This window comes from Zonotrichia leucophrys, chromosome 10 (assembly GCF_028769735.1).
Source record: "Zonotrichia leucophrys gambelii isolate GWCS_2022_RI chromosome 10, RI_Zleu_2.0, whole genome shotgun sequence".
Taxonomy (NCBI): domain Eukaryota; kingdom Metazoa; phylum Chordata; class Aves; order Passeriformes; family Passerellidae; genus Zonotrichia; species Zonotrichia leucophrys.
In genome coordinates this window covers 2,923,458-2,946,811 of record NC_088180.1, presented here as the reverse complement: position 1 = coordinate 2,946,811, position 23,354 = coordinate 2,923,458, and the positions used below count along the sequence as shown (strand labels likewise).

Here is a 23,354-nt window from a genome sequence, read left to right as displayed (position 1 = left end):
TCCATCAGGACAGGGATTCCCACAACTCCATCAGCCCAGCAATTCCTACAGTCCTATCAGCCCAGCAATTCCCCCAGATCCCAGAGATCCCACAGCTCCATCAGGGCAGGAATTCCCACAGCTCCTACAGCTCTGTCAGGATAGGAATCCCCACAGTTCCATTAGGAGAGCAATTCCCACAGATCCATCAGGATGGGAATTCCCACAGATCCCACAGCTCCATAGCCCAGCAATTCCCCCAGATCCCAGAGATCCCACAGCTCCATCAGCCCAGCAATTCCCACAGATCCCAGAGATCCCACAGCTCCATCAGCCCAACAATTCCCACAGCTCCATCACCTTGGCAATTCCCACAGTTCCCAATAAAATCCTAGGAGCCATGGATAATCCAGCCTTCCATTCCCATTGCCCCCCAGCATCAGTGCTGGGAGGGACTGGGAGGGCCTGCTGGCAGCCAGGCTTTAACTCAGGGCTGGTAATTAGTTTAATTAATTAGTTTTAAGAACAGGAACACTGCCACCATCACCAAACCTGCGGGTGGCACAGAGGCAGCAGGAGAGCAAACTCACACACCTGATTTATGCATGTAGGAATCTACTAAAAAATCAGAGCACTGTGAAAAGGAACTCTAAATTTGGTATATTGAACCTCTCCAGCAGGTTTTGTTGCTGGCAGAAATATCCTGGAATTACAGGAATATCTCAATTCTGTGAGAAAACTGAGACTTGCTAAGTCACAGCTGGAGTTGCTGAGAAAAATCAGAGTATCTTGTTAGAAACTCTTCCAGAATCTCACAGTGTCTTCTCTTTTGATCAAGTATTCATTTACAGAGATTTGAAAGAGGAACACAATGTAGTGTTGCTCCTGCTCTCATGCACTGCTCTACTGTGACTGACACTAAGTGAGGGACTGGGCTGGATTAAGTGCACAAAAGGATGAAAGGCATTCCCTCTAGAACATTCCATGGATGCCCCAGGTCAGCCATTCCCAGGGCTCAGAGCTGGGTCCCGATGCCTGTGCCAACCCTGCCCAGCCCCTGCTCCTCTTCCCTCCTCCTCCTCACCTTCATCGCTGGTATTTGGGCACACAATGTGCCCAGCCACCTTCTCCAGGCCTTTTACAAACATTTTATAAGGAATCATCCAGTCCACTTAGCAAACCCATGGCCAAATCAGGGCTAGCAATCAGGTCACCGTGCCCCAGGCACCACCTGCAGCCCACAGGACCCCAGAGCTCCTTTGGGAGCTGCTTCTGTTTGTGTTCCAAGGCAGGAACCCCATGGGAGCCTGGCCCTGAGCCCCCAAACACAGCCAGGGACCCCAGGGAGGACAAGATCCTGTAGGAACCCAATGGGAACCTGTCCCTGAGCCCCTAAACAGGAACCCAATGGAATTCTAGCCCTGACCCCTAAACACAGCCAGAAGGGACAGGACTCCACAGAAACCCAATGGGATCCTGTCTCTGAGCCCCATAAACACAGCCAGGCACCCTGGGGAGCACAGGACTCTGCAGGAAGCCAATGGGATCCTGTCCCTAAGTCCCCTAAACACAACCAGGAACCTGTGGAGAGGACAGGACCCCACAGGAACCCGATAGGATCCTGTCCCTGAGCCCCTAACACAGCCAGGGAGGACAGGACCCACAGAAACCCTAAGGGATTCAGTCTCTGAGCCCCCAAACACAGCCAGAGGGGACAGGATCCCACAGAAACCCAAGGGGATCCTGTCCCTGACCCCCCAAACACAACCAGGGAGGACAGGACCCCACAGAAACCCAATGGGATCCTGTCCCTGAGCCCTCAAACACAGCCAGGGACGTCAGGACCCCACAGAAACCCAAGGGGATCCTGTCCCTGAGCCCCTCAAACATAGCCAGGGATGTCAGGACCCCACAAAAAACCAATGGAATCCTATCCTTGAGCCCCCTAAACACAACCAGGGATGTCAGGACCCCACAAAAACCCAATGGGATCCTATCCTTGAGCCCCCAAACACAACCAGGGATGTCAGGACCCCACAGAAACCCAAGGGGATCCTGTCCCTGACTCCCCAAACACAGCCAGAGGGGACAGGACCCCACAGAAACCCAATGGGATCCTATCCCTGAGCCGCCAAACACAGCCAGAGGGGACAGGATCTCACAGAAACCCTAACGGGATCCTGTCCCTGAGCCCCTAAACACAACCAGGGATGTCAGGACCCCACAGAAACCCAATGGGATCCTATCCCTGAGCCGCCAAACACAGCCAGGATGCAGACCCCACAGAAACCTAAGGATCCAGTCTCTGAGTCCCAAACACAGCCAGAGGGGACAGGACCCCACAGAAACCCAAGGGGATCCTGTCCCTGAGCCCTCAAACACAGCCAGGGATGTCAGGGCCCCACAGAAGCCCTAAGGGACCCTGAGCCCCCAGGCATAGCCAGGCAGCCCAGGGCAGTGCTGCTCACCCTCGATGAGCTGCGAGAGCTGGGTGCCCGCCACGCTCTCGGTGACGTCGCTCTTGCGGGCCACCCTGCGGTAGCGGATCTTGTAGCCCGTGATCTGCCCGCTCTGGGTCCCGGCAGGAGGGGGCTGCCACTGCAGCAGGATGCTCTGGGAAAGGCAGCACAGGCAGGTGTTGGGGAAAAAAGCCTTTAGGAAAGCTTTAAAAAATAATTTCTGCATGCAATTCCAAAGGCACAATGGCCAAATATTTCATTTTCTCTTCTCAAGGGCCCAAGGCACTCCAGAAATGTTTCTCTGTGTGCCCAGGGATTCCAGCTCTGATCCTTCCAGCCCCATTAAATCCCTCCCATCATCAGCACTGTCACTGCATCCCACACAGCCAGCCCACAGCTGGACTGCAGATCCTCCAAGCCCCACATTCAGATATTCTCCATAAAGATATTCAGAAATATATTCTCCATTCAAATATTCTCCATAAAGATATTCAGAAATATATTCTCCATTCAGATATTTTCCATAAAGATATTCAGAAATATATTCTCCATTTAGATATTCAGAAATATCAGAATATTCTCCATAAAGAGCTCAAAAGCTGCATGGGAGGAAAAAAAGACCCAAAGCAGCCCCAGTCTAAGACCCCTCCCAACCCTTTATTTACCCATTGGCAGCAGGAAATGCTCCAAGCTTACCTTGGAATTCCGGACCTCCAGCGTTAGGTTCTGGGGTGGAGCACTGGGGACTGGAAACATTAAAGGAATTACAACCCCAAAACTTTCAAATATTGCATTTCCACACCCAACTACTCTCTGCTCTCATTTGCTATGGAAGTACAAACCATTCTGGTTTAAGCAGCACATAAAAAAACTACCAATCCTCCCACAGGTTCTTTCTGACACAGTGAATGGTTAAGGAGGGTTCTGTATTTTCATCTTGAAGAAAAAACTCTTGATTCAGGTCTTTATTTTCACACCTATCTAAATAAAACGTGGTTTATTTTTAAAAGCACTTCCCAAACTCTCAGAGAAATATCCCATCCAGCTCCTTCCCAAGGCAAATCTTTCCTCAACACACTGCTTGATTAGAGAAACCCACATTGAAATTTCTGGCCTGGGTTTTGTTATCCTGATTTTGTGTAACAGGGAACCTCTGAGTCCCCAGGGCCTGTGACAGTGAGGAGGTGAAGGACATCTCAGACACTGGGGCTGTCTCTGAACTGCCCCTCTTTGCTTGTTCTTTACTCACTCCCCATGGCAGTGAAATCCAGGCAAAAAGGGAGTGCAAGAAAAACCCTGGGAGCAAGAAAAAACCCTGGAGTGCAAGAAATTCCTTGTGGCTCCACAGCTGGCAGAGCTGAGGCTTCCCTGGCAGGAAGGGGAGGCTCCAGGGAAGCACAAGGAGCACAGGGATAAAGAGGGATGAGGACTGCTCCAGCCTGCAGAACTCATTTTCCAAATAGCTCAGCCCAGCCACAGGAACATCCCAGGGAGGGCATGAAGTGCAAGAAGAGTTTGTAAAGGATGGGGTGAAACCTCCCTCACCCACCCCACCATGGCAGAAATGGAGAGGAGCAGGATTTGCCTTCCCTGGCCAGCCCAGCCTGAAATCACCACAGCTGAGGATGGAGAGCTAAGGGCATGAGAGCAGCACAGTGGAGAGGAGAGGATACAAAGCCAAGCTTTCCTTGCTCCTCAAGAGCCACCCTGCCATGTGGGGACACTTTCTACTACCCCAGGCTGCTCCAAGCCCTGTCCAGCCTGGCCTGAGACAGCACATGGAGAGCAGCCTGAGGAGCACCAGGACAGGCTGATGGCTCTGAGGCTGTGAGGGAAGGGCCTCAATCAGGCTCTGAGGCTCAGAGTCCACTCCCAGCTGTAATCCCTGATCAGGAATTCCAGGAGAGGAGAAGCAATCCTCAGGAGCAGCACATAAACCTGGGTTCAAATGGTAATACCTGCAGAGTTATCCCTGCAATGAGGCTCTGTAAGAGATTAGGAGCAAAAACCTACATAAAAATGCAGATGCTTTATTAAATCAGGGCTAAAGGAAGCTTAGGGAGAAATCCCTGCAGGGAACATGGACATCACAACAGGAAAACATGGGAGGAAAATGTGCATCATTTTGGAAAGATTTGAGAGCTTGCCAGGGTTATGAGACTGTAAGAAGCAAGATGACATCCTTCAAAGAGCTTTAGAAAGTAAGCACCTATAGCTTAAGTGTGAAAACTGAAGCTGGAGAAGAAAGAACTCCAGGAAAACTTCAAAATTATATTGTAACTAATAATAAATTCTTCAAACAATCAAGGAGCTGGCAGCCCTTTAGAGAAATCAGTGAGCAAATGGTCAGGTAGGGCAGAAGAAGACAAAGGTAAGGCCACCCAAGTCTCTCCTTGCATTGGTAGTGAGGGGAAGGGAAAGGAGAGGTGTCCTGGACACCCTTCCAAAGGATTCCCATGCTCTCTCCAACTGCAGTGTCAGTGAAGGGGATTATGGAAGAGTCACAGGGAACAGCAGCCTCTTGCCAGGCTTATCCACCCAGGAACTCTCAAGGAACTGAAGAATGAAACAGCTGCAACACCTCTGCAACCTCTCCCAGTTTATTTTGATACCAGAGGTGGCGAAGTGGTGCCAGCACTAAAATGGAACCACTCAAACTGCACCTGCTGGGTCAGAAACTTCCACCAAACCAACCAAAGTAACAAAACAGCATCAAATTGAGAAAGCAGGAGCTAGAATAGGATCTGAATAGGGATTTCTCTGTCTTTCAAGGGAAATCCCTTCACTTTTAAGCAATGAGGGGATGGGAGGGAAGTGCTCTTTGAAAGAAAGGTCAGAGCAAGAAGAAGGGGGGAGATGAGCTGGGGAGATCCCAGGGGTGATCCTGTGGTGAAGAACTGCACAAAGACCTCAGGCTGACTCCTCTTGGTGCTCAGAAAAACCCAAAAAGCTCCTCAAATGCCAGTAATGCCTCACTTACACCTTTGGTACCATTGTAGTCCTCTCTACCTGAGTTTTTAAAACAAAGCAGAAAAGGAACCTGGAGAAAAGCTCAGGAAGGGGCTCTAAAGGTTGAATCAGCTTCCACAGGAGAAATGGACAACCGCTCCTGTGTGTTTGGAATCTGGAAAATGGATGAACCAGGGAGACCATGGCAAAGGTCCACAGAATGAGGAGTGGGACAGAGGAATAACCAGTGTAATTCCCTCCTTCAGGAGCACAGCCCCAGGCAACAAGGGACCCCAACACAGAGCAGGGGCAGAACAGAGAGGAAGGGGGATTTTTATCTGTGGAGCCTTTGCCCACTTGATGTTGAGGATAAAAGCTGGTGTGGGTTCAAGAAGATGCTGACAGGGTCTCGAGGAGGAGGAACTGAATTAGCAAATACCCAGAGTAAGGAAGTGTCCCAGAAACAAAGCTGGACCCAGAGAGAGTTTGGGACAATATTTCCCTGTGCTCCTGCTCATTCCTGGGGAGAGGATTCAGGCTCTGCTCCCTTCCCTCTGAGGGTTCTTCTATATAAACTTCTCTCTAACAAATACAGGTTATCACTAACTCTGCTCACTCTGCAGTTGCTCATGCATCTCTGTTTGCTCACATCACCTCTTTATCTGCCTTATAAAAATACTGACCTCACATCCTGCTCTCAATGGCTTTAACAATGTCTGTGCTGCAGAGCAAACACAAGTAAAACAAAACCACTCCAAAAACAAGAGTCTGCTCATATGTGAGAGAACCTAGAAAATAATTTTAAGTTGGTGCCTTCAGTGTATTTTTTTTTCTGTCCACACTCAATGTAGGCTCAATAGCCCATGAAATAAATGGCTGATGCTGGAATGAAGGACACCATTGTTCTGGAATCACAATCCCAGACCCTTCTGCAGGTGTAGCAATTTTCCTTCAGTCAGTTCTGGAAGGCCTCCAGGGGGATTCTGACCCTGAACAACCACGTGCAACAAGGACCAAACCCCATAAAGGTCTGGTTAAAGATTCACTTGTCGGAAATTGCCAGATAATGCAGCCACATTTCTCTGCACAGAGAAAAGCAAGGCACAACTTCCCAAGAATATTTCTGGGATTCACATTCTCTGAACCTCACAGAAAGAAAAAACAATTCTTATCTCATTTACTGCTCCTGTGTTGTTCACAAGTGGAATGCATTGTGGAAGAGTGTTTACCTGAAGGGAATTGATGCCTGGATTCTGGTGTGAGTGTTTTGATTCACTGGCCAATTGAATCTGGGTGTGTGTGTCAGGACTGTCCGCTGACAGGCACAAGATTTTGGGCAGTTGAGGAGAGTGCTTGGCAGATTCAGTTTAGATGTAATATAATATAAAGTAATATAGAATAGAATAATATAGTATAATGTGGTATTTTCTGGGTCCCCAGGATGAAGGAGGAATTGAGAAATCTGACTCCATGTTCTTAGAAGGCTAATTTATTATTTTATGTACTGATATTATATTAAAGAATGCTGTACTAAACTATACTAAAGAGTTGAGAAAGGATACAGACAGAAGGTTACAAAGAATGATAATAAAAATTTGTGACTGCTTCCAGAGTCCCTACACAGCTGGATGGTGATTGGTCATTAAGACAAAACAATTCACATGAAACCAATCAAACAACCACCAGTTGGATAAACAATCTCCAACCACATTCCAAAGCAGCAAAACAGGGAGAAGCAATCAGATAATTATTGTTTTCATTCTTCTCTGAGGCTTCTCAGCTCCCCAGGAGAAGAAATCCTGGTGAAGGGATTTTTCAGAAAATATGACAGTGACAGTATAATAAAATAATTAATTAGCCTTCTGATAAGATGGAGTCCCCTGTCAGAACCAGGAAATTCCTCTGACAGCTCTGGAGGACTGGAGACCCTGACAGGGGGCTCAGAGACCTTGGCACAGCGCCCAAGACCCCTGTGCCTTTGATCTTGACCCATGGAAAAATGATTACCAACCTTTATATGAAGAATTACAAGTCAAAAGAGTTTAAGTAGAATGATCGTAAATTTATCACAGGGTGAAAAATTTGATTTCTGGGGTTTTTAGAATGGGGGTTCAGGGGGCAAGATGGAGGAATCTGGGTGTGTCCAGCCTTTCTCCTTTTTCTACTTGGCCTCCATATTCTGCTGTGATGTTGGCACTTTTGGATGGGTTTAGAGTAGAAGCTCACTGTCTAACACAGGTGATAGGTATTGGGAAGTTATGGTCAATAATGTACACGTATACAAAAAGATAACACCAGTGTGCCTCAACCCAACCTGCTGGACAGACCTCAGCAGGCCAGAGAAAGAATTTAATAGATAAGAACCAATAAACAACCTTGAGAATGAGAACACAAAAATCCTGACTCTCTTTGACAGCCAGGCTGGGAAAAAGCAGCTTGTACGTATCTCAGAGTCACTCTGAGCAGCAGAGATTCTGAGAGTCCCCCTCATCATTTCTCCCAGCTGTGGGGCATAAATATCACTGCTAAGATAACTGCTGGAACCCCCAGAATGGCAAGGAGAGGAGCAGCTTTACCGTCGGACAGGGTGCGCACCACGACGTCGTGGGTGGAGACGCCGGGGCCGTGCTTGTTGTAGGCGACCACGCGGAAGCTGTACTCGGTGAACTTCTTCAGCCCTGTCAGCGTGTGGGACAGCCCTGCCACGTCCACGTCCTGTGCCCAACAACACCCCCAGCAAGGTCAGCTCAGTCTGCTCACGCCTCAGGTTTTGGGGTTTATATTTTCACATTCTGTGCTGCTCTAGTGTGTGGGTCTGGGTTCATGTTAGGGGATGCTCTGTGCACAGAGCAGGGAGACAAAACAATTCCTGCTCTAGCTGGGCACCAAGGACAAATGACCCAAATCTCAGCCCCAAGGGCATAAACAACATGGACTGAAAAGAAAAAAACAAGAAGGATGGGACTGCATGGGCTAAAGCTATAACTGGATAATTAACTCCAATATGCAAATGGGCCAAAACTTATAAATGTGACAGACCCCATGACCAGTTGTCCATTTTTCTGTAGTCATTTTGGGTTGTGCTGCCCAAGGTGGATCTATTGAGGCCTCTTAATAAATCCCTACTTTATTCTTTAGCTCCATCTAATCTCTGTTTTGGGTCAGCCTTCACAAGGCATCATAAAGTTCCTGCACAACCCACAGCAGGAGCGACACCTCTGCGTCACCTTCAGGCACAGCCAGGACTTGGGAGGATGCCAGCTCTGAGTTTCCAGGAGAAAATTCTCCCTGTCCTATTTAAATCCTAACATGGACACTGGTCCTGTTTATATATATTATCACTATAATAATTTCACAACAACAACAATAATAAATAATAATATATAATATAATAATATATAATAATATCACAATAATATTATCACTATATATCTATATATACAGAGATATTGACATATATAATAGATATAGAGGGATGCAGACTTAAAAAGGGCAACAGCCCTATTCAAAAACTGATGTAAAAAAATATTCAAAAGCTGAGAAAAATATTCTTCCCTTTGCTTTTTAAAGCTGGAATGATACTGATATGCACTCAGATGGGAATGTGGCTGGGATTAATCCTCATTATTCTCAGGTGACAGCCTATGCTTTTACAGAACACACCAAATGCTTCAGTGGAATACTAAGAAAATTAAATTAATTTGATGCTCTGCAATATCAAAATATCAATCACTGGGTCCAGTAATTCAAAAAAGTTTGGATTAGGGACCAAGTCAAAATCAGTATTTAGCCTGAACACCTAAAACCCAACCCATAACTCTGTGCAAACATCTTTAATATCATCTGCACCAGAACAGGTCAATAATGACATGGCTGCGCTCTGCCCTCTCCTCTTGTGGTATGATGGAATTCCCAAAAGATATTTGATGTTGACAAATCAAATCAGCCCATCACCAATAAAATGGGTTTCATTCCCAGCCCAGACACAAGCATTTCACATTGAAATTCTGATTTTAGGTATTCCTGTGTCTGAGGCATTGAGTCTGTAAGGAAAGCAGCCCCTCCCCAAGGTGTGTGCAGCCCCTGAGGGCTGAGCGGGGGCAGCAGGCCCTGTACCTGCTCTGTGTGCTGTCCCTTCTCCATGTAGTACAGTTTGTAGTTCTGGATGTCCCCGTTGCCCGAGAGCGGTGTCTCCCAGGTGACAGTGACGCTGGTGGGGGAGCTGGAGAAGGCACGGATGTTGGGAGCGGGGCCGGGCAGCTGGACTGCAACACAAGGGGAGCCCTGTTAGTGCCCACCCTGGCCAGCACCCCAGGAAAAGGGGGGATTTTCCCATTCTGACATTCCACATGGATCCACTGGAGGGTGGGACCCGATTCCCAAAGAAGCTCCTGCTCCCTGGGTCCCTTTTGTCTAAAATGACCTTAACAAGCGACTTAGCATTTGCCTGAAGTTTTGGCTTTTTCAGTTAATGACCATTAACTGAAAAAGACAAAACTTCATGCAAATGCCAAGTAAAAGCAAGAAGTATTCCTTTTAGAACAGCTTAGAGAATTTAGCAAGATGCTGGGAGCAGAGCTGGGCAGTACAAGGGGAACTGTGCTAGTCCTGAGCCTGGGGTGTCCACCCTGACCAGCACCCCAGGAAAAGGGGGGATTTTCCCGCTGTGACATTCCACATGGATCCACTGCAGGGTGGAAGGTGGGACCAAATTTCCAAAGGAGCTCCTGCTCCCTTTTGTCTAGAATGACACTCACAAGTGACTTAGCATTTGCCTGAAGTTTTGGCTTTTTGAGTGAATGACCATTAACTGAAAAAGCCAAAACTTCAGGCAAATGCCAAGTAAAAGCAAAAGGTATTATTGTTGGAGCAGTTTAGAGAATTGAGCAAGATGTTGGGAGCAGGGCTGGGCAGCTGGACTGCAACACAAGGGGAACCCTCTTAGTCCTGAGCCTGGGGTGCCCACCCTGGCCAGCACCCCAGGAAAAGGGGGGATTTTCCCATTGTGACATTCCACATGGATCCACTGCAGGGTGGGAAGCGGGACCAAATTTCCACATGTCCCATCGGTTCTTAATGCTGACAATAAATCCCACAACCCCATCAACACAGAAAATCTTTGGAAACCGTGATCCACAAGTGCAACTTTTAAAAAGCATCAGATTCTGGGAAAGGTTGTGAATGGGGAGAACAAAAAAACGAGATCAGGATCAATGCCAAGTGAGGAAAACCCCAGGGACATCCTGGCTCACCCTCGGGCTGCGTTGCCACCTTGAGCGGTGCCGAGCTCTCGCCGGGGCCGTGCCGGCTCTGGGCCACCACGCGGAACACATAGACTGTCTCTGGCATCAGGCTCTGGATCATCACCTGCGTCTCTCCAGCACGACTCGTGTTTTCCACACGTTCCCTTTGGGAAACAAAAGGGTTGGGCACATGTTATCTTACATATCAAGAGTTCTATTATCATTATAGTGCAAGGATTCCATGTTGCCAGAGTTTCACACCTCCTCAATGTTTCTCGTAGGCAGCTCCTCTAAACACTGACTCTTCCTGGTCCTTGCAGCAGCCATCTAACTCCAGTTCCCACCAATCCACTCTTTTATACCACTGTTCTTATTGGCTACAGGTGTGGCCTGTTAACATCAGGCCTGCTCCTAATCTTTAGCAATTGGTCCAGCTGCAACTCATTGGGGGATAAGATTACATTCTATACCACCTTCATTCACCCATACTGTATCCCCTACAGACACCAGCACTGATTAGTAAATGAGGAGTAGCTGCTCCTGTCCCATGTGAACGTAGCCAGTGTGTAAATGGTGTGGGATTTGCACTGTGCTCCCTGCACAACACCATGAGAGTGTGTGCCACAAGTGCTGCTGACAAACTGCTCCCAATTCTGCAACTTCCCTTTGCACAAATGCACTGAAAGAACAGAATAAATTACACTTGATACCCACAAACACGGAGTGGTTTCTTTGTTATCCCCGTGACAGCAAGTGATAATTCACAGTGACAGTTTATCCTACAGCTCGGGAGCCAGCACTGAAACTATTTTAGCAGCAGGCACAGTCTGGCACGATTTAGGGCATTCCTGTTAATATTGTGGGGCTGCTTTTTGGGGATTTTTCAAAGGAGCTGTTTTAACATAATCTTCTACCTCCAGCCTTGCCTCAGCTCCTTGCTGATGTTTGGATTTGTTCAGAACACCCAGGGCACAGCCATAGCACTGAGTGCTTCCACACAGAGTGGAGTGAAGTGAAAATTCCCACCTCCAACACCTGCAGGGTGGCAGAGCCCACAGAAGGAGCACTCTTGGCATGGGAAGGGGTATCTGTGCCAGGCCAGCATGCTGAGAGCTGGAAGCTCTAACCCAGCACACAGGTCATGTGTGGGGCACCTGGAGGGGCATTGCTGCTGCTCAGTGACCTCCAGCCAACCCTGGCACCGGAACGGGACATTGCCCCTGGCAAACACCATCCAGGAAACTCCAGCTGCTCTTATCAGGGATTGAGGGCAACATTAGCAGATCAATCATTAAACCTTTATTTCAAGGCATTGCCCTGCACCTGAGCTGCTCAGGGCTGTTCAGGTAATGCTGTCCATCTGTCCTTCCTTGCGATGGAGCTCCCTGGGGATGCCAAGAACTCCAAAAGGAGCAAGCAGGAACTTCCCAGTGAGCAAATGCCTGCTCTGAGCACCCTGCAGCCCCTCTGGGCTGCCAGGCTCCCAGGGACAGGGATGGGCAGGGACAGGCTCAGCCCCACTGACACCTGTTAAAGCATTTCTGACGCAGAACCATCCCAGGCTCCTCTTCCTCCCTTTCCAGCCACTCTGCTTCAGTTTTTATCAGGGAAATAGGATCCCAAGTCTCCCATTTTTCTTTTTTTTTTTTTTTTACATCCACTGGTGTGGTTGATTTAGCAGAATCTGACTGAAAGCATTCTGAAATCCCTGTTGGTTTCTGCACTATTAAACTGTATCTATAGAGGGGAACAATGCACTGTCTGTAACTAAATACCTATTTACATCCTTTTTCTAGAATGTTCCCCTTCATAAGCTCAGCTAAAATGGCACTGCATAAACAGCTTCATTTATTTCAGCTTTTTATTAATTTTCATTGCTAATTTTTCCACTTGGAGCACAACATTTTCTTGAAAACACATTTCCAAGTGGAGCTTCCTTTAGACATGCTGTAGCTACAAGGATGGGATCTGGGAGCCCAGCCTAAGTGCCAATGGATTCACAGCTGTGAGGTAACATCCAGCTCCCATTAACATGCAAAATATAGCATTTTCTGTCTCAAGTGCAAGTGCACTCTCTGATTTGATCTAAGAAAAAATGGTAATCAGCAAACCAAGGTTATTATTTAAAATTTGAAAAAAAAATATTTTGCTGGAAAGACAACATCTAGCAAAAATAAATAGATATGTCACAGCATTGCAAATTTTCAGTAATAACCAGGGATGTGGCTTCACAACAGCTTGGTAAAAATAGGGAGAGATTAATCTAATTAAGTGCTGAGTGAATCTTTCCTTTATGGCTGTTCCTGGGGAGCCTGGAGCACCTTTCCCAACGTGCTCAGGTTGGGATAACAGCAGCAAGCAGATGGGCCCAGAATAACTGCAGTACCCTGCAGATCCTCACAACTGCTCCATGCTCCACTGTGATCCCCAGCTCAGGAGCTCTGGGAGCTCCAGGCTCACAGCAACTCTCAAGCACCCATGGGAGAGCCTCCAGTGCAGCCCCAGGAGTTTGGCTGGAGGTGCCAAGGTTAAAGCTGCACTTATATCTAAAAAAGCATCTCTGGGGAGCTGCTAGGGAGTGATGTTGTGTGTGCCAGCTGTGGGGCCTGGCAGGGAGCTCCAGAGGCATTCTGAGTGTGATTACACACAATTAAGCTCCATTTGCTGTGTCTGAAGCACACCACAGTTAGCTGTGAATCCAGCAGTGTTTCAACATCCCACATGTGTAATTTACTACCTCAGACCAGCAATGTGCCATTTTCATTCTTTTATTGTGCCATTATTTCTTTTTTTTTTGGTCCAGATCTTGAAGTCTGGGGTTCTTCTGCCTGAGTGCTTATCTAAAGTTCCCCAGAATTAAAGCTCCCTGCAGCACTTTGGAATTCTCACTCCCTTTCCAGGGGAACTGCCTTGAGTTTGGAGTAAATAAATACCTGGGGGTGAAATAACCCTGCAGTTGTGTGATTCAGGAACTTCCATCTGATCAGATTGCCCCAGGTCCCAGGGGGTGTGACAGGGGCCACCCCTCATTCCCACCCCTTTGCCTCCAGGGGAGCCTCATGATGGCACCAGGGCAGGTCACAAGTCACAGCTGGTGACACTGGGCAGTGCCTGAAGCAGAAATGTCCCCTCCATTGCTGCCTCCTCCCTTTGCAATGCCCCTCTTGGAATCACAGAACAGGCTGGGTTAGAAATGAAAAGGGATCCAGTGCCACCCCTGCCATGGCAGGGACACCTTCCACTGTCCCAGGCTGCTCCAAGCCCTGTCCAGCCTGGCCTTGGGCACTGCCAGGGATCCAGGGGCAGCCACAGCTGCTCTGGGCACCCTGTGCCAGGGTGGCACCTCCCAGAGAACAATTCCTAATTCCCAAGATCCCATCCATCCCTGCCCAATGGCAGTGGGAGCCATTCCCTGTGTGCTGTCCCTCCATCCCTTGTCCCCAGTCCCTCTCCAGCTCTCCTGGAGCCCCTTCAGGCCCTGCCAGGGGCTCTGAGGTTTCCCTGGAGCCTTCTCTGGTCCAGCTGAGCACCCCCAGCTCTCCCAGCCTGGCTCCAGAGCAGAGGGGCTCCACCCTCAGGGCATCTCCATGGCCTCCACTGAGCTCTCTGCAGCAGCTCTGTGTCCTCCCTGTGCTGGGGCAGCTCTGCAGGTGGGGTCTCACCTGAGGGGGCAGAGGGGCAGAATCCCCCCTCAAATAAGTGCAAGGGGCAGAGGTGAGGGGGCACTGCCATGGTCCAGGGTCTCCCCCCCTGAACACTGAAAGAAGCTGAGCCAGCAGAAGCCAAGGCAGTTGGAATTTCAGACCCTCAGAAGATTTGGATGTTTCTGAATACTTCCCACTGTTCCACAGCCCAGCCTGGAGCACCTTGGATATCACCAAATTAAGGGAGTAACAGAAAAACGTTTGTGAGGCAAATAAAATGTTACAAATTGCCTCAGTTAATTGCCAGGAGCCTGGACAAGATGTCTATGCACAGGATTGAGGAAGAGCAGGAATTCCCCTCTGGAGTGTTTTCTGTTCCAAATGACTTTGTGTCTCTCACTCTCATCAATAAAGTGAACAGATAATTTTCCCTTGAGTAATAAATCTGATAAGCTAATCTGCAATTAATTAAGCATTGCTCCAAATGAATGTTCACTTCAGCCCCCTCAAACTTATCACAATTTGAAACTGTAATTCTGAGCAGTAGATGCCATCAGGAAGGAGAAGGGGTAGATTGATATCATCCACTGGGATAATGCATCACAAGTGATGATTGTGAGGCTTTCCCCAGATTTCTGTTCACAGCAATTCTGAGCAGGGAACTGCATTTAGCAGTTGGGAAGCTCTTGGGAAGTTTGCAGCCAATCCAACCATGCTCACAGACTGCCTGTGCAGCTCCACCAGGAGTGTGAAACTGTGCAACTCCTCCAGTGTGTGCAATTCCTCCTGTGCCTGTGCAACGCCTCCAGGAGTGTGCAACTCTTCCACTGCCTGTGCAGCTCCCCAGGAGTGTGAAACTCCCCCAGGAGTGTGCAACCCCTCCAGGGGTGTGTAACTCCTCTAGGAGTGTGAAAATTCCTCCACTGCCTGTGCAACTCTTCCACTACCTGTGCATCACACTTTCACACTCCTCCAGGAGTGTGCAACTCCACCTCTGCCTGTGAAACTCCTCCAGTGTGTGAAACTCCTCCACTGCCTGTGCAACTCCTCCAGTGTGTGAAACTCCTCCAGGAGAGTTAAAACTCCTCCAGGAGTGTGAAAAGTCCTCCAGGAGTGTGCAACTCCCCCACTGCCTGTGCAATTCCTCCAGGAGTGTCAAACTCCCCCAGGAGTGTGCAGTGACTCCAGTGTGTGAAACTCCCCCAGGAGTGTGCAACTCCTCCAGGAGTGTGCAACTCCCCCAGGAGTGTGCAATTCCTCCAGTGTGTGCAACTCCTCCAGGAGTGTGCAACTCCCCCAGGAGTGTGCAATTCCTCCAGTGTGTGAAACTCCCCCAGGAGTGTGCAACTCTTCCAGTGTGTGAAACTCCCCCAGGAGTGTGCAATTCCTCCAGTGTGTGAAACTCCCCCAGGAGTGTGCAGCTCCTCTAGGGGTGTATAATTCCCTCACTGCCTGTGCAGCTCCTCCAGGAGTGTGAAACTCCCCCAGGAGTGTGCAACTCCTCCACTGCCAGTGCAGCTCCCCCAGGAGTGTGAAACTCCCCCAGGAGTGTGCAACTCCTCCAGTGTGTGAAACTCCCCCAGGAGTGTGCAATTCCTCCGCTGCCAGTGCAGCTCCTCCCTCCAGGAGGGTCTGGAAGGAGGCAGAACAGCAGCACCCTCCACCTCAAAGCGCAGAGAGCCCTCCCCCGGTGCTGGTTACCTGTTGACGCCCTCCTTGGTGTAGAAGATGGAGTAGGTGAGGTTGTCCCCGTGCGGGTCGGAGGCGGGCGGGCGCCACGTGAGCCGGATGAAGCGGGTGGACACCAGGGTGGCCACGACGTCCCGCGGGGCCGAGGGCAGGGGTCCCGCTGCCGCTGCTGCTAGATGGTCATTAGTGGCACTGGTCAGTGAAGTGGGAGGTAATGTTGGGATGGCAACATCTTGGCATGTGCAAACATTGGGGAATATGAAGGGCAAACATCACCACGGTTTAAAAAAAAAAAAAAAAAGAAAAAAAAGAGAACAGAAGAAAAAAAAACGTAAAAGAAATAAACAAAACCACGATGGGAAACAGAAGAAAATGAACACACAAAAAAGGCCATTAAACTGAAGGCTGACATGCAGGCAGAGGTAACTACTGACCACTAATGGGGAGTACAGGACACGGCACCGTCAGGCAAGCAGACCAAATCTCCACTGTAATGGAAGTGGCAGGGGAGGGAAGGGTGGAACTGGGGGTAAAATAAACCTCAGGAGAGGATACCAGCAGCAAACCAGTGTCATTGCTCTGGGAGCACATGTGTGACAGCAAACCCCAACCTCTGGTATTACTCACATGCACACCCAGACCCCCCTTCCTACTGTAGCTCATTAACATGCACAATTCATTGAAATGCTTCTCAATCATAACAAAATGACAGATGAAAACACAGAATCCCTTTGAGTGCAAACTCATCCAGCCAAACCCTGCAGTCCTGCCCTGGTTGGGCTCTGCTGCTGCCCATGGCACTGGAATTACAGCCCTTTCCCCACTGTTTTCCTGCCATCTTCCTCTGTCCCACAACCCCATTTCATCATTTACAGTGACTCTAACAAGCAGAAACAACTGCTGCTCTGGATTATGCCCACACTCTCCAAACTTTTAGCCTCAGTCATGTCTTCCTATGTTGCTACTCCAAGGCAGGATAAACCCAGGGATTATTGCATTAAAAGGTTGCTGATTTAACAGCACAAGCTGAACCATAGGAAGAGCCACTCTCTCTCCAAATCCTATTAAAGCAATCCAGCCAGTAAATGTAACAGTGAGATTCTGAGCAGCTGGACCCCAATTACCACTGAGTATTCCAAGCAGCACAATTAGTAACAAACCCCCAAAGCTCAGGATACATGGAATTTTTCTGCATTCTGAACTATTTACCAAGCTTAAGCCACCTGATGACATTTTCCACATGGGAATCCATGCTGCCAAATACATTTATTTTTTCATTAATTATGGAAGCTAACTAAAATTGCTCTGCTTTTCCCCAGAAAGAAATTCAGGACTAGAAAGCTTGTTGAGCTGCAGCCTCTCCACCAGAACGTGTGGATTTGTGTTGTGATACACAATGAGAAAACCTCCCAGAAAATCTGACTAAAGGAGAAAATGTCATCTGAATGACCAAACCTTCAGGGAAAAACACTGAGGAGTCTGATTTTAAATTGTCAAAGCCCCTTGTCAACCCAAGCATCAGCTTGGGAGAACTCTGCAATTGGGAGAACTCTCATTTTCCTGTTCTGTTTCCTGGGCAGGTCCTGACACAGACCTAAGAAGCAGCCATGGGTTTTGTTAGATCTGTACAATGTAACAGCAGCCTGTGGGCAGAACTGGAGACATTCCCAGAGCCAGGACCATTTTGATATTCCAAATACACATCACAGAAACACATACTCCAGGGTACCTCCTTAATTATCCCTTCCACACTTTAATAGCTAAAGATCCCAATTAAGTGCTCTCCAGCAGCCCCTCCTGATCAATACATGACACCATTAATTTCACATTCATTGCAAAATCTATTTTTATCTAACCCCCCTTTTTTTATGTCCCATCATTGGATTTCTTGCAGGAATGCAGCACTTTCAGCTCCTGTGGCCTCAGCAGGGCCCCATTCCCCAGAGCACTCAGGAGAGCCCTGGATGGGCCCAGGGGATCCTCCCAAAGCATCTCCCTGCTCCTCAGTGACATTCCAGGGCTGATCCAGTATCACACCAGGCTTTCCCTGTGTTTAAATCCCAGCCTTTGTCATCAGCTCCCTTGGACTGGACACTCTGACTGCACCTGGAAAATTCCTTCCTCAGTGTGAACAAGGGCTGGAACTGCCTGGTGCCCATTGCTTTCAGCACCTTTCCCACTGTCCTGCTTGATTTCCAATCCACTTCAACTTCCAATCACTCATACTTGGGCTTCTCTTACCTGTTTGTCATGTGATCTCTTCAAATTTGATGCAAAATCCACCCCTCACCTATCATTAAAATTCCTTCAGCTGAGTTGAAGTGGAATATTCTTTAAATTCATCTGCTTCATCCAAACCCCATCCCCACACATTTGTGTGTTTTTCTTCCCAGCTCATGAAATGGATCCATCTTTTGAGCAGTGATGTGCACACAGAGCTGAGGGCTCTGGGAGAGCTGCCAGGATTTCCCAGAGAACAGACACCCAGCTCCAGCCTTGTGCAGGGCTCAGAGCAGGAATGTTCCTCCCCACAGCATCACAGGAGAGCATTCCCAGACAACAAAACCCTCATGGTGCCTGAAAAGTCAGCTGAGACCCAGAGAGAGCAGCAAGGACCTGAAAGCCCAGAACTGCACTGCAGCACTCCTGGGGCTGCCAGGAGCTGGGACAGGGACCCCAAAGATTCAGGGATTTCCTTCCTTTTTTCCCTGTGTTTCCCACAAATGCCTCAAGTGCTGTTACAGAGGCTTCATCCCCAGCAGGGTGAGCACAGCTCAGCACTCAGAGCTCTGTTAATGAGTAATTACATCCCAATTAGCTCCAACACCAATCAGGGAATGGCTTTGTCCTTTCCAGCTTTCAGCACTATGGAAGAAGCAACTCAAATCTCTTCTAACATCTCTATCACTTCTTAAACAATAACTCCAACTCTGGGCTGCTCTCTGCAGTTATTCCTGCACAGTTTTCATGGATCTCATTTTTTAAAAGCACATTCAGCAAGAGTCTTGTGCTGTGCACCACAATTTATCTCCTGCTGGGGAGGAACTGGAACCAGAGGGATGCTGGAACTCCTGGAACACAACTCCAGGCAGCAGAGTTCCACCCCACATCAGAAGCAGAATTTTTTAACTTGGTCCTAGAAATTATTTCCCCACGTGCTCCAGCATTCCAAGGCACAGGAATCTGTTTGTGCTGCTCAGGTGACACCAACAGAGCCAGCCAAGGCAGCCCCAGAGGAATCCCAGGGATGCAGGGTGAGGATTCAGCTGCTGATCCTCAACCCTTCTATCAAGCTGCCCTTCCCAGGGCTCCTTCTGAGCAGATATCAAACTCTACAACTATTTTATCAAAACACTCCACAGGGTGTGCAGACAGCCACAAGGATTTGGACTGGAATCCATCAGTAACAAGGCTGGAACTGCCCCAGCACTGGTGACACCCAAGAGGTGAAGGTGTCCATGGGGAGGGTGTGACCCCAACTTTCATCTTGCAGGAAAACCATGGGTAACAAAGAGAGGGAGCCTGCCCAGAGCCACCACCCAGGAGATCTTTTCTAAACAAGCCAGCCACACCTGCAAACCACTCACTGAACCCTCTGGCTGTTAGGAAATCACCAGAAATACTTTCCATGCTGTGTTCAGAGTTCCTTTTTCCTGCCTTCCCCCTGCTGGCACATCCAGGCTTCCTCCTGTTTGGCAACAACATTGCAGTGATACCATCAGCCCCACACAAAGGGGGGACAGCAGGGTTATCTGCTCCAGCCTTATCTGAACCTCTGGGCACACTCCAGTGCCCTGGGTGCCCACCTGGCAGTGCCACCACCTGTGTTACCATGATATTTTCTGAAAATAAGGAACAGGGGCACCAGTTCATACATGGAGGAGGAGAAGAGAAAGTTCTCTTTGGAAGGACTTCAGGGTGGATTTCAGAGATTTGAAACATGATTTTAGCAACAAAGATCTACTAACAACTAAAAATAGCAAATAACTATTTTGCCAACAAACCTTTTGGAAAAAAATTACTAAAGACACTTTAATACCTTATACCTTAACTGCATTCTTCTAATACCTTAACTGCATTCTCTAAGAAAAAAAATTCCTAAGAGGCACCAAATGTTTAATTTTGACTTGAGGTATTCATATAAAACTGTGTACTCAATAAATAATATTTCTCCCATAAATCTATTTAACTGGTTCCAGAAAGGTAATAAAGACTTTCAAACTTTTTCTTTTACCTACTGCACTGTTCTCCTGAATCTGAACTTTGGTTCATGGTGTCCCCATGGAAGGATTCAGCCCAGATCAGGATTAAGCAGCTGTGATGCTGCAAAGAGTCACAGTCAAATCCCACTGATTTCATTATGCTCATCCTATTTAAAAACAACAGCAGCACTTGGCTGCAGTGCAATAATAAACATGAAATAACAAAATTAGTAAGTTCACACCACACACCACCCTTCAAAATTTTGCTATCTCTATTTTTTGTCCATGCTTTTGCTTGTATCCAATTGTTGTCCTTGTTCAAATGTTTAAAACAAACATTTCCAACAGAAGGGATCACCTGGTTATTGCTGTTCCCTGAGTGAGACCTCACTCAAACAAAGCCAAGTTACCTGGCCCAAGTAATTTCAGACAAACAGCCAAAGTGCTGAAGTTGTTCTCACTAGATCAGTAATAATGGAATTAACTTCTTCCCTTGGGAAAACTCATTTAAAGAACTCTCTGGGATTCCCTCCACAAACTGAAGCTTTTGTGCAAAGCTGGAACAGAGGAACAGAGACTGAACAGATGTGGCAAGAAGAGGGTGGAAAGTAATTTCTGAATACCCTGGATTTCCCAAGGCAGCCACCATCACCCCCTGGTGTAAGTCACAGACCCATTTCTGCTTAGCAGAAAACACCCTCCAATTCAGGATTTTGTAGACTTAATTATTCTTCATGAGCTAATTTAAACTGCAGAACTTTGTGGACTCAAATCTTGGAAATTTGGAGATGTGTGGAATTTGGAATGGGTGATTTTGGAAATGTGTCAGAAAGTCAAACAGGACAGTGTTGGAACCAACACCTTGAGGGAAGCAGAGCTGGACACAGCCACTGAGCATCCTTTGGGAATTGGGGTAATCTGAGTGTGATTCCTTTGGGAATTACACCTGCAGGAACCACAGGAACCAAGGCATCCCTGAGGAATTGGGGTAATCTGAGGTTAATTCCTTTGGGAATTACACCTGCAGGAGCCACAGAGCAAAGGGCTCAGGAGCTGACCCCACACAAGCATTTCCCTGCATCACCTCACTCAAAGGAGAGGTCTGAGGGCAAGAACTCCACTCAACACTTGAAATAAATTTTGTCCCTCACACACTTAAAAACCCAAATTCAACCCTCATCCTGAGGAACAGACCCTCCCCTACCAATACCCCTCATTTTCCTCATAAATGAAATGGAGATCCTTTCTTATTAATTCCTCTATGCTGACATGTTTAGCTCAGAGCAGACAAAATGCCTTATTTTAAATTTTTAATTGCCTTAGATTAATTTACATCACCACTGGGAGCGAGAGCTGTTATTTACTCTTCACTCAATGCACAAATTGAGTGCAAAAAATTCCCCAAAATTGAGAACAAGCAAGTGTCTAACTGCCACTCAGTGATTCTGATTTTTAGGCATTTATTTGGTTCTGTTTCACATTGTGAACCAGCACTGCTGGGTGCTCAATAAACTGGGATATATAAAAACAGTGATAAACACATTCTGACTGGGAGCCTGTGTTTTAAAGGAAGTCATAAAACCCCTCCTGATAACGAGCCCTCCTCCCATTCCCCTTTCAGCATGAAATGCTTTGGTGTAGAGGAAACAATTTGATTTTTTCCTGTCTCATAAACCAGCCCTTAAAGAGGCGTGACAGCCGCAGTGACGCATTCCAGGAAGGGCACAGGAACCCCCCGGCTCCAGCCACAGCTCCAGGGGAGGATGGAAAGGGAAAAACCCTGCAGGGACTTCAGTCATGAGACTCAGGTTATTAAAAAAAGGGAAATAAGCCAAACACACCTCACCTGTCCCCAAGGAGTGCAAAGCTGCTATGAAACATGTTTTGTCATTGGAAAGAAATTCAAACCATAACATACATTGTAAAATGATGGGTATGACCTTCAAATTCAGTAGTGAATAAAGAATTCATATTTTTTAACAACTACTCCTTAAGAAAAAGAATCAAAACCCCAAACAAAACCCACACATAGAACCTGAGGCAAAAAACCTGCCTGGAAGTGTCCCCAAAAAACCCTGCCCAAGGTTTCCTCTTACTGTGAACATGCATCAATTGAACTCCTCTGAAGAATTAAAAAAATCTCTTGAGATCAGCAGAGCCTGCAAGAGTGTTCTGCAATCTGATTTAACAATGGCAGCAGAGCTATGACTTTATTCTCAAATAACTGAGCTCTGGTCAAGCACAGCCCTCACGGAGCAGTGACAAACAAAACCCCGTGTCCTGTGCAAAGGATTCAGCTCTGCAGTGCCACTGGCACACCTGAAGAGCTCAAGATGCCTCTAAAGTTCGCCTGGGTCCTACCAAAAACTCTTCTGGTGCCCCTGGGCCCTGCCCTTCCCTTATGTGGAATGTGTCTGGAGATTGTTCACCCACAGGTGATTGTTCTATTGATTCTGCTGTTTGTTGTTTTCACTCTTTGGCCAATCAGGGCCAAGCTCTGTCAGGACTCTGGAAAGAGTCACCAGTTTTCATTTTATCTTTTTAGCATTCTGTGAGTATCCTTTCTGTATTCTTTAGTAGAGTATAGTCTTCTTTAATACAATATAGTATCATAAAGTCATAAATAAACCTTCTGACTGTTGGAACCCAAGACATCCCTCTGGCTGCCCTGGAGGACTGGAGACGCTGCCCAGGGGGCTCAGAGACCTTGGCACAGAGGCCAAGACCCCCCTGTGCCTTTGATTTAGCCCTTGGAAAAAACAATTACCAACCTTATATGAAGAATTACAAGCCATGAAAGTTTAAGTAGAACGATAATGAATTTATCACGGGGTGAAAAATAGATTTTTGAAGTTTTTAGAGTGGGGGTTCAGGCGGCAAGATGGAAGAATCTGGGTGTGTCCTGCCTTTCTCCTTGGCCTCCATCTTCTGCTGTGATGGTGGCACTTTTGGATTGGTTTAGAGTAGAAGCTCAGTGTCTAACACAGGTGATAGGTATTGGGAAGTTATTGTAAATAATGCACATGTAGTTTTTAGTATAAAAGACAACACTGCCTGAGGGTGGTCAGTGTGCCTCTGTCTGACCTGCTGGACAGACCTCAGCAGGCCAGAGAAAGAATTTTATAGATAAGAAACAATAAACAACCTTGAGAATGAGAACTGAAAAGCTCAGACTCCTTCTTCAACTGC

General features: G+C 47.6%; 1 protein-coding gene across 11 annotated transcripts in view; it reads right to left on the bottom strand.

Moving 5' to 3' along the window:
• NEO1 (neogenin 1) overlaps positions 1-23,354 on the bottom strand; it is a 183,220-nt gene that overhangs the window by 33,143 nt on the left and 126,723 nt on the right. For 7 of the 11 annotated variants that reach the window (XM_064722704.1, XM_064722711.1, XM_064722714.1 and 4 more), the window contains 6 exons: positions 15,976-16,195; positions 10,640-10,794; positions 9,504-9,652; positions 7,964-8,102; positions 3,135-3,184; positions 2,448-2,592 (listed from right to left, as the gene is read on the bottom strand). In XM_064722704.1, the coding sequence (XP_064578774.1) occupies positions 2,448-2,592; positions 3,135-3,184; positions 7,964-8,102; positions 9,504-9,652; positions 10,640-10,794; positions 15,976-16,195 (858 nt within the window). The remainder of the gene's footprint in view (positions 1-2,447; positions 2,593-3,134; positions 3,185-7,963; positions 8,103-9,503; positions 9,653-10,639; positions 10,795-15,975; positions 16,196-23,354) is intronic. The other 4 variants (XM_064722707.1, XM_064722710.1, XM_064722713.1 and 1 more) reach the window with 2 other exon arrangements.